The sequence below is a fragment of the Physcomitrium patens genome, chromosome 16 (assembly GCF_059467195.1).
Source record: "Physcomitrium patens ecotype Gransden chromosome 16, ASM5946719v1, whole genome shotgun sequence".
NCBI classification, from domain to species: Eukaryota; Viridiplantae; Streptophyta; class Bryopsida; order Funariales; family Funariaceae; genus Physcomitrium; species Physcomitrium patens.
In genome coordinates, this window is record NC_143425.1 from 5,852,165 (window position 1) to 5,864,034 (window position 11,870).

At 33.4% G+C, this 11,870-nt stretch overlaps 1 protein-coding gene across 7 annotated transcripts; it reads right to left on the reverse strand.

Moving 5' to 3' along the window:
• Positions 1 to 4,905: 4,905 nt before the first annotated feature.
• LOC112293012 (ferric reduction oxidase 6) lies at positions 4,906 to 10,484 on the reverse strand. 7 transcript variants are annotated; one of them, XM_073539775.1, is made up of 9 exons: positions 10,184 to 10,484; positions 8,978 to 9,226; positions 8,551 to 8,644; positions 8,144 to 8,335; positions 7,626 to 7,860; positions 7,148 to 7,475; positions 6,665 to 6,923; positions 5,605 to 6,368; positions 4,906 to 5,321 (listed from the first exon to the last, which is right to left on the reverse strand). In XM_073539775.1, the coding sequence occupies exons 1-9, from the start codon at positions 10,467 to 10,469 to the stop codon at positions 5,146 to 5,148; spliced, it is 2,583 nt and encodes an 860-aa protein (XP_073395876.1). In that variant the 5' UTR covers positions 10,470 to 10,484; the 3' UTR covers positions 4,906 to 5,145. The 7 variants fall into 7 exon arrangements, with proteins under 7 accessions (XP_073395876.1, XP_024397814.1, XP_073395879.1 ...); XM_024542046.2 differs by having other exon boundaries at positions 8,144 to 8,338; XM_073539778.1 differs by having other exon boundaries at positions 8,144 to 8,338; positions 8,978 to 9,222; positions 10,184 to 10,359.
• Positions 10,485 to 11,870: the final 1,386 nt, after the last annotated feature.

The following is an 11,870-nucleotide window of genomic DNA, read 5'->3' on the forward strand; positions in this document are numbered from 1 at the left end:
TTATATGTGTTTGTAATTGATTGGTAGGTCAAAAACCTCGTCAACAAATTAACTGTATATTGGTAGCTTGTGGAATAAGTTAACTATGTGATGCACATATAAAAAACTTGCCTTGCAAATTAAGATATGTGTCTTGTAAAGTCAACATATTTTGGAGGACCTTTAGGACATTGCTATATAACTCCTAGTTAAGAGTATATATAGAGGCAAGAATAAAGCCTTCTTCATTCTTGTCAATGCCTTTCTAGTCCTTAGTCTTCTTTCAAGACTTTTTAGTCTTCTTCTTTTTGGCAATAACTATTCTAGTTCAATATTATATCATCTTTCAATGACTTTCTAGTTCTTTTTAGTGATACAAGAGTATGTTGAGGATTTTCTTTATTTGAAATTCATGTCCTTGATAGTAAAAGAGATAATTTAATAATAAAGAAAATACTACAAAGATATCAATTTAAAAGTGGATAATTTACAATTTCTAATATGCTTATGTCTTATCAAGAAAAAATAATAATCCACTCTTAATTTTTATAAAAAGGCAAAGCTTTCATATTATAAATGTATTCTTATCAAACATTCAAAGAAAAGATCTCAAAGAAGATACATAAATAAGTAAAATATTTACTATAGAGAATTAACAAAATAAAAATAAAAAAGTATGTATATTCAAGAAGAAATTGAAATGGCTATTGCTAAAGACTAAAAATCTAAAGATTCTCAAAACTAGATTTGAAATAAGAAAAGAATTGATAACGGTGAGGAAGGCCCCATTCTTACTTCTATATATACTATCTAACTAAGAACTATGTGGCAATGTTCAATAAGACCTCCAATATGTATTCAACTAGCATGACATGTATCTAACTTGCATTAGAAGTTTTATATATATGTGCCATATGATTAGCTTGAATTATAAGCCACCAGCATGTGCAATACATGGCTAAATTATTGGCCAAATTTTCAACCTACCAATCACCTATAGACATGTATAAAGATAAAATCACGTCTATGAAGCTTTAAGGAAGCATTTCTACAAGATATTATGAAATTTATTTATTCTTATCTATTTATATTTATTCATAATATATATATATATATATATATATAATTTTTAGAATAAATATGTATGTCCATAATGGTTTTTGATATTAAAAATAATCTTTATAATGGCTTTCAAAAAATTAAATTCAAAGATAACATCTTTTATTTAAAAATATGTTTATATATTTTTAAAGCTAAAATAAAATTACATGCATTACAAGCACAACATGATTTTTTGGCAATAAAATTTTTCAATATAATAAAATATTAGAACTTATTTCAAGAGGTTCTTAATGGCGTCAAATGATAAATGAAGTAAAAACATTTGTTCATTCATACAATACTTGTTCTAGAACAAAGATACTATCTCATTGACCTTCTTTAATACTTTTTTATTTAAAGAAACCTTAGTCATTTGTTTCATTAGATTTTATTACAAATATTTAATTTAAAATTTTTATAATTCCATCTTTTTAATGGTGAATTTTTTTAATTAATATATTTAATTATTTTAAATTATTTTAAAAAACTATTATGAATTTAAAAATAATTAAATTCGTTTTAGATAATTTTTATTAATATCATAGAATTTTAATAAAAAATATATTTGATTACAAGCCATAATTCATATCAAGATTTTGGATTATAATCTATAATTTATTACAAGTTGATATCAAGTTGTCATTAATTTTTCATCCTTAAATTGATAGACAAATAAAATGTTTGAATCAAGTATTAAAACAATATTTGCAATACATCATCAATTTTTACTAAGACAATTGGATAATTTTCTTGCCGTTAGTAAAATTTTGTATAATAATAGGATACATTCTTCTACTCAATTTACTCCATTTTTTTCCAATCATAGTTATTATCTATAATTTGATAATTTTAGTTTTTTTAAAATTAAAAATCCAAAATGAAAGGATTTAGTAATTATAATAATAGAAATTTACAAAATAATAAAGATAAAATTTTAAGAGCTACAAGAACAATAAAAAAAAAAATGTATAAATGTTTTTAGAAAGAATAATTTTTATTTAAAGTTGGTGATAAAGTATAATTACTTTGTTGTAATATCAAGACTAATCAACCTTGTGACACGTTGGATTATTAAAGACTTGATTTATTTATTATCAAGAAATAAACTATTTTAGTGGCATATCAATAGCCATTACCACTACCAATAAGGATATATTGTGTATTTTATATATCTTTTATCAAGCCTTAAACAACAATCAACATATTAAGAAGAAAGTAGTCACCACCATCTTCTATTAGAATAGATAACAACAAAGAGTTTGAAATAGAGGAGGTCTTGGATTCAAGGTGATGCCAAAAAAATTAGAACATTTCATATCTTGGCTCAAATATGATATGAAGATATACACATGGAAATCATAATAATGATCAAATAAGTTAAAAGCCTCAATAATGATCAAATAACTTGATGGTCTATTTTATGTGTTATAGGGTATTATCAATGGATAAAAAAACCTATCAAACTATCTTTGTACACTGTAAATATTAAAATTTCTTGCTAATACTATTCAATTAATTTTAGACTTCAACAGCTTATTAAACATTGACATAATTCCTTATAGAACTTATTGGCAAGAATAGAGGATAACATAATAAATAGCCATATTCACTAATATATTTACTTAGATAAATAAAACAAGATAGAAATAAATAGAAATAGATTGAATTATAGACATCTTATTAAGAAGCTTTCCAAAAGCTTCGTAAACTTAACATGTGTTTACAAGTGATTTGTAAGTTGACAACTTAGCTAACAAGTTGGCCATATGTCGTACATTAAGCCACTTGTATTACAAATTGGCTATGTGGTGCACATGTTGGAAACTTGTCTTGCAAATTAGACATGCGTCATATGGCCCATAGGACATTATCATGTATTTCTTTAATAGCTAATATGTATAGAGACAAGAGTGAGGCCATTTTCACTATTGCCAATATCTTTTTTGAGTTGTACATTGGTCTAAGACTTCATAGTCATTTTATATTTGGCTATAGATATTCTAGTTCAATTCTATATCTATCTTTTAGTTGTCTACTTTCTCTCTTTTGAAAATATAAGAGTGTATTTTAATTTTTTTTAATTTTTTTATGATTTATGTCAATACCTAGAGTGGAAAAAAAAATTACCAAAGTCTTTAAAATATGTCCTAAAAATTCTTAAATAAATTCTAAATAAATTCTAAAAATCCCAATAATAGTTTTAAGATGCTAATATTATCTTTAAGCTAATTTTTTCTCCTCTTGGAGATTTTATAGCAATAAATTTATTCAAATCAATAAAAAAATCCTAATTTTTATAAAAATTACAAAAAAATCATGGAGTTTCTTTCTCATGCTTCTTTTATTTATTAACTAAAGTTAATAAGATTTTAATAAGAATTACATATGAGTAGAATATCATATAAGTCATTGATCTTGAAACTAAACACAAATTATCATATTTAAGAAAAAATACTAAAATAATTAAGATAATTATTTCTAAGACTTATTAAAAGTTCATTTTTTATATCTTTTGCTTAACAAGACTCTTTTAATTTATTAGACCTCTTCTAAATCCTAAAACAATATTTGGATAATCAAATAAGATTTTTAATCTTTATTTCTTTTTTATATCCAAACAATCTTAAAACTTGGTTATTAATAATTTCACCAATTAAATAACGTTGGTGGAATTCACAAATTATTAAAGAGATATTTAAAAGAATATTTTAAATAAGTAGATAAAATTTGAATTATCTTATTTACATACCAAAGCTAAAACCAAAACATTTGTTGTAATCAAGTATTTTGTTTTAATATCAATTATTAATTAATACAAATATTTAAATATGGCTTCTAAAATATTGGTCTTGATAAATAAGTGGTTCATGGCATTAAAATATTCATAAATGGTTATATGCAATTAAAGTAATTATTTATACAATTTCTTATCAATTAATAATTATACTATATTACGGGATTATTTATAGAGATTGTTAAAAATCAGCATTCAATGAAAGGCATGAATAATTACAATGTATTACATTCAAAAAGTTTTTAAAATAATAAAAGTTTAAAGTTGAATTATAGATATTTTAATTATCTTTAATATTATTTTAAAATATGTTTAATCTTTGCTATCCAATAAAACATAAAAACATCAACAACAAATAAGATAAATCACTTTAGAATATTTATTTAATTACAAGTGTTGAAAACATACAATTTTATTTATTTATAAATTATATATTTTTCATTGGTCATATCTCATGAAGTATTTGTGATTATAATACAATATTCACTATATCTAGTATTATCATATATTTTGGAAAAATTACATCTAAGTCAAACCTTGAATATTGTGTTATAACCATGAATATCTTGTGAGGCATTTGACTAATTATCATCCCTAAGGTCTAGTTTTGGCGAAGGATTTTCTCTTTTCTCTTCACTCCCTGTTTCCAACCATCCGCTTGCTACTCTTCAAAGCTTAAGAAACCCCCAGCAAAAAAGCAAAATCATTTGCTACAAATTTATTTTTACACTTCATAAAAACAAGTGCCAAAGAGTCTTGCACATGTAACATAAATGTCTCGTAACATATGTATATATATATATATATATATAATCCAAATTAAAACGCCAATCTTACCAGAGGAATTATCAAACTCCACATGTTTAATTATTTTACATATACTATAACTTTGAGATAATATACCTTCACTTGAGCTCATCACCCTTGTCACGCTTGGACTACTATTATAAATAAGCACACCAAAAAATCACTCCATGTCTTCCACTTAAAAACACTAATAAGAAACAATAATAGTAGCCTGACAACTCTGATCCAATCAACAGCTTGCATTTACATTATTCTTCAGCAACAGATCATACAAAACCTAAGCTTCACATCTTACACCTAGATAGGTCATTCACCTAATTCTCCAAATCACAGTCAGCTTCATACTTTCTAAGGGTGGAAGAAAAATTGAAGTGTCAATTGTGGCGACCACGTCTGGTGAAGACATGTGAACTTCTGAGCCTACTGTAAAAATGTGTGTTCAGCATATACATACAAAGGGGAACTTACAGATCAAAGCTAAGAGAATGGTAGCTGAAGGCCACTTTGTGCAAATCGTAGTCAATATTGTTGAAAGCTCTGCATGTTTCAGCGACACTGATCTGGAGACTTTCAGGACCGCAAACTAAGACTCCAATGTTTGCACCAGGTTGTTGCGACTTTGCACAACCATCAAAAATTTCTGCAAAGGGATTCCAACACCTTTCACAAATCAGGGAACACAGCGATGCGGCCACACAAACAACCAAAGACAACGTTCCACGTTTGTCTGTTCTGTCTCGAGAATCATCTGATCTATTTCGGTCGTTTTTGGAACCGTGCCTTCTGATTAATATAAGTATGCAGCAATTTCAATATAGCTATCCGTACAAAGTTGACATAATATGGATTAGTGTACGACAAAAAAAACAACCATTTATCTTAGAAACCAAGTTCCAGAATAAGAGGTAGAACCAATAACTTACCTCTTAAGTTAGGCCTTTGTCCAAAATGAGTGTTTGATGGGTGCACCAGGCAGTCTGCACTCTCATTCGCGTAGACTGTGTCTTCGGTATTTGATATAGATAAAAGCCGAGAGTTCTCGTCGCCAATTTCTGAAAGACCCTGATGCAGCCTACCCAAGTAATTCCACAATGATGCTACAAATCCTCCAAATATCGCTACCCCCAATATCAGGCTGATGACATTGAACAGACCCTTGACCCACCGGGGTAAACCTTCACGAGGCTTCCCATCTCCAGCGGACTCTTGTTCAAATGGCTGCACTACAAAGTAATAAATCGAGAAGTAAACAACAATGTACCCTAGTAATGAAGCAAGAAAACATGAAGTAATCCAGAGATTACTCCCAGTGCCCGCTACCATTGACATAGGTTTGTTAAAAGCTTCTGCATTGCTGACACTTGCTAAAATACGAGACTTCTTGAATTGGTCTACCAGATGCGAAGCAGGTGCTTCAGGTTTACATTCTAAACTAATAGGAGAACTCTCGCGTGTCACGAAGGCATGAATTTGAAGGTTGAATTTCAGTCGGTAATCGGGACAGATTGCAGATGCGGGTATTAAATCAAGGAGTTGAAGCTCCTCTGATTTTTGTACTGCCCAAATAAGGTGTACATTCGATGGAAGATTGGATTGCTGCCGCTGATATCGCTGAAGCAAGTCACGCAAAACAGCCACAAAAGGAGAAATGCCAATTCCTCCCGCAACCAGTACAAGCGTCTCATACCTGCAGGGCAAATTATTCTTCCTTTTCAGATTCACTCGACATAGTTCAATCATGCGCCCAAGACGAAGTGCTTTTCAGGCCGACGCAGCTTTTGTAATATCTTCTCTGGATAAACAACTCTAGTACGTGTTCCACGAACACGAGACTTGTACTGCTAGAATAAGTAAGACCAATTAGAGTATCATTGAGACAAATTGCTAAAAAAACATGTTTCGATCCAAACCATTGGTGAAGGCTATTGTATAACATGAAGTAAATAGCAATGAATAATGTCTTGAAGCACCTTTGCAACTTACTGGAGAAAGAAATCAGACTCGTGACCATAAGGACCTTCAACAGCAGCGCTGATATTTGAAGGGCACCGCCCCCGTTTCACAACATCTGAGACAAGTCCTTGTAATCGATGTGTCCAACCTCCGTACGAAGGTTTTATCAACACCTTCAGCCAGTTGTCACCATCGTATGGGCTAGAGGACACACTAAACGGGTGCCACTCTAATTTGGAGATTTCCGGAATATTGAGATAAATGTAATTTAATGCGTGAAGTTTTATACCTGCACAATGAAGATCTTGATGTCCATCTCAACGTAATCCAAATGAAATATCTTCCACTAGCCACAACTCATATATCCATAGCTGAAGTGTAGATTAGACTATCTTCTCTAGAGCATTGTACAAGTATCAAACCACCAAATTTTCAAAATTTGCTCTCAGTCAAGAGGATATGCTACCACACACCAACAAGCATACCAGGAACAAGCAGAGATATTCAAAATACCTGGGGGCTTGATTAATGTTAGTTCAAAGATTCCACAAGCCAGCAACTTGGTTGTGAGGACCCCAACATTGCCCCGTGATTGGCAGAAGCGTAGAAAACGATCGAAGACAAATAAAAATATTCCACAAAATGCCACGTTGAAGAGAACTCCTCCGACATGGAAGGCCATGAAGAATACGAATACAATATAGAGGTGGTGAACCCAAAAAAAAGTCTCGAAGTATCTCTTTCGAACCCAACTTATAGATGTAACCCACATTGTGATGCCAGCCAACAAGGCTATAACTCCTGCAAAGTTTGCGACTTTGTGAGGTGCCCAATTAAATATCTGCAAAAAACCAGCATAAACAACTGGTATAAGACGGAATACAAAAATCCGTGAAGAAACATGCCTGGTTCAAGTGAATTCAACAATCATGACGCTTTGAACCATAAATCCAACTCTTTTGACAAGCATGCGGTTGACATGAGAACATACTTTGCTCAAAGAATCTTCGGAATACCATGCAATGATGTAGAAGTGACCGTGCAGAGTGAAACATGTCATCATGAAGTAACCCAACCATATATGGTACTTGACAGCATGCTCAAATGGAATATCTAAGGCCCGGAGAAGGACAGATCCTCGAGAAACAGGTAAGAATAGAAAATTTAAACATATGAGTCCAAAGAACCCAAGATGTGACGCAGTACGCTTCAACTTCTTACTCCACCTGTCTAAACAAAGTCAAGATAACCATCAATATTTAGATCATAACGTTTTAACGCTTTCACTGATCTTCAAGGTAATCCTGAAGAAGTGAACAGAAATCCACGGCATAGAAGGTACTGCAAAAAAAACAAACACACAAACAAACAAGCACGCAAGCAAGCAAAAAACAAAACAAACAAACAAAACCAAAATAAAACCAAAACAAAAGAAAAAGAAACAAATCAAACGGACAACGACCAATATACTGAACGACGAGGTCCTTGTATGAGGAATGGAGGACTTACACTGTTTCGACAGGTTTCAAAGACGTCACATCAAAATGTCTGGAATCTCGAATCAAGTAGTTTCCCATGATCCAAGTAAACATGACAAGAAACAAAAGGATCCAGAGAAACTCAGCAGCAGAAACAATGCCCATCCAACCTCCTATAAAAAGTGGATGCTTTTGTAAGCTTGCTCTTCCTTTCGCTTTCTCCCTGCTACATATGCACACACATCGCCCACGTTTAGTCAAAAGAATAGATAGATCAATCCCCTCAAAGTTTGTGTCGACAACGTTGTGTCGGAATTGGTTGAGAAGACAACATCTTCAAAATCCCTGCGCTGGAAATTCTAGCTCAAATACTGGTAGGCAATCTTAACCGTAACTAATATTGTACTCTATAATAAAGTTTGAAACGAGGAACTTTACTTGAAGGTTACCATCCTGGAAGAGACTTCCAGATTGATGATGGCCAAAAGTGTAAGCACAAGCAGTGGTGAAGCGAAAAGTACAAGCAGGCCTCCTAAAAAGAACCAACCCACGAGATAATATGATATCAGAACATTCTTGTGAAGCATGTTCGAGTTATTTTTTACATTTTAGTTATCTCCATTACAGAACAGGTCAGGATAGATATTGAAAAAATTCAGCTGAACCACCAAAACCAGGATTTCTTGGAGACACAATGCCCTCTTCTGATCCTAAATAAGAAGTTCATTTCATGCGTTTAGCTGACTAGTAAGCGTAAGCATGTTGTATGTGCACGAAGATTGAATCGAAATCCACTTGTAAGGCAGCCATGCGTCTTCACCACTGTCTAGTTGATATTGAAGAGAAGGAACAAACGAGAGCTTACCACCCTTTGAACCAAATGGCGTATCTACCATCTTCTGGAAAATAGTTTCTTTGATGTTTTGGAAAGATTCTACTGGAAAGGCTGCAAGAATGGCTCCATAACATCCAACGACTAAACACATAGCCAGCGATAAACCCCATTTTACGGCTGTTAACTTCCAGCCCAAATCGTGGGTTATGTATTTGCTGTTACAATTGGATTGCGTATCAGCCTCCGACATAGTCCCCTTTGAGGACTTCCGGTTCCTGTCTGCAACCACGGATAACTCAATACTCGCATTTTGTGGTTCACAAATCATGGTATCAGAGTTCCAGACACAACATGCAAGGATAACTAGTCTAGCTGTAGGTAAATAAACTGACGAATCCAAAGGAAATTTACATTAAAGATCGTAGTTTATACTTCATTTCTGATCGCTATATATACAAGATTAACATTTCACCGCATGCGGTAGTTTCTAATTTTTTTTATCGACTGAACTCACCGTTTTTCACCGTTTTTCACTTACGCTGTCCAGTACCGCAATCTTCTTTTTCTACTTTTAAGTCTACGATGTATCTTACCGTCGACTTGACTAATCTGGAGTTGCTTCTTTACATTATCCAACAGAATCAAGCAAATTCAACTACCCTAGCTCTACTCCTCTCCGGAGTGCTTGAAAATTGTACTATTGCCCGATTGGAGAGCTCAATTTCGAACTCAAGAATGACTTGATTCCACCCACAAAAGTTACGAAACGACCAGCAAGGAATCAGCTGCTCATAAGTCTTCCTCAATTTTTGCTCACGTTTACACTTAACTAGCTAGACACGAAATTCTTCACAGCAATGATAGCGCTCAATATAACACGAAGATGAGGAAATGCAGATCTCCCCAGACTAAGACCACTAGCATCCAATTCCGATCAATTCCCAGCGGGACCAAGGTTCCCTGTAACGATCACCATGGGCGAAGTCGCCTGAGATACGATCAACGCCCAGCTCTCGTCTCTGATCCCAATAATCTTTTTTTCCGAAGCTTTCAGAGACTCTGTAGCTGTAACACAATTCCCGCGGACAGCTCAATTCATCCAATCCCTAGGGCAATTGCGGTTTGAGAAGGACATCAGCGAACCACCCAGCCTCAATCCTCTCTGTGAGAGAACGATCTCCACCCAAATGGCTCGATTCTGAAACCCTAGGGCGGAGGAGGTGAAACGGAGCGCACCTGATTGGCGAGGCATCGTCGTCTCCCCGATGCTCTTGCCCGTCCTCCTGCCCGCCAGCCCCTTCGCGAACTGGAGGCTGACGTTTCCGTCATCGAACACAGTGGCCACGTCTCTCTTTGTGAGCACCATACTGGATCGCCACGCCACGAGATCGCGAGCTGCAGCAGCAGCAAGCACGGCATCGCGAAGGCAACGCAAGCCAAGCAGGACGAGAAAGTGGTGAAGAGTATGCAGGAGCGTGCGGGGCACGGGCGAGGTGCCTCCGCCGCGTGCCCATCCCGTCATTTGGGACACCGCCCGTGATTCATCTGTCTCTTGTGCTTTTCTTTTGTCTTGTTTAGCCACTAATCAGCATAATAAACCAGATCTTGAGGTTATAATAATATGTCATCGAAATTGTCTGTCTTCTTTCTTACTTTCCTCTTTAGGAGCCCATGTGCAAGTGTTTATTTATTGGTTTTATTGTTCATATGCTCATATATATTAAGGTTTCAGTGAATTAAGGAGGCTCAAATGAGATAAAATGAATCAAAGTAAAACCTGGGTAAAAATATGCTCACTAATTTATTAATGACCATATATGCTTAAAATTATATTACTTTATTGCATGTTTTTGGAAAATACTGATGATAATAATAATAATGTGAAATATATGTCAGTGTGCTACAAAATTTAATGCATTAAATTAAGATTAAGATTAAAATAATAATGTGTATAATCTTTCGTATTTTTTTATTTTTTATGCTGACAGCTTGTTCACATAATTCACTGTTATAGTTTCTGTAAAGCACTTGTAATCTATCCTTTTTACTATATTAATATTGGTTTAGTACCGATTTTTTGCTGAAAAGAATGAAACGTTACATTCATGTAAAATCATTATTATAACTGACATCCTCACAATTAAATAGGGTTCCTCTTCCATTGCTTTGAATGTACACATAATTAAACTTTATTTCTATTATTGTTATCATTATATTATTAAATAAGAATTAATATCTACAATAAAATTACTATAATTATAAATAATCAACATATTATTTCATGATATAAAATTTTCTTTTTGTTTATATATATACATATATACATTCCTTTTACCACAATTAAATATTAGTGTTCAACTCCAAAAACAAATCACAAATATTTACAACCATCGATGTCTGATAAATGAAGCACAAAAGACTCCTTTATTTCAAAAACATACAAACCAATATTGTATCAAACTTCCACGAACAACCTAAACAAATTAGCAAATTAATCGCTTGTTATAATACATCTATGTATATCAATAGTAGTAGAAATGATTCTTTAAGCCTCAAAAGATAACCAAACAAAATTGCAATAGGATATTAGAAAAGGTCTAAGAGATAGAATTCCAATAGAACGGAATCTTTATTATTTAATTTTTCTTTTTTTTTATATAGAAAATAATTCACATGGGAATGTGGTTTACATATAATTTCTGGACTTTTAACACTGCAACTCGGTAAACCCCAGCAGGGAAGTTTGGGAGCAGTAAGGGAACGAAGAGAACATGTTCCCAAGCCACTGTGTGGGCGGGATCGAGGGGAAGCGGGTCCTGCCAAACGGTGCCACGTCGCGAGTCCGGCTCCGTCGCCGTGTCCACGAGCTTCGCTCTCTGTGTCCCGTCTTGGCAATCGTAATTGTTGCCTTCCGCACAATACG

Coding starts and splice junctions, on each gene's coding strand:
- LOC112293012 (XM_024542046.2), bottom strand. CDS start 10,469: ATGACGGGATGGGCACGCGGCGGAGGCACCTCGCCCGTGCCCCGCACG. Junction 8,645..8,977: donor GCCATTTGGTTCAAAGGGTG/GTAAGCTCTCGT, acceptor GGTTCTTTTTAG/GAGGCCTGCTTGTACTTTTC. Junction 6,924..7,147: donor AACATTAATCAAGCCCCCAG/GTATTTTGAATA, acceptor TTCATTGTGCAG/GTATAAAACTTCACGCATTA.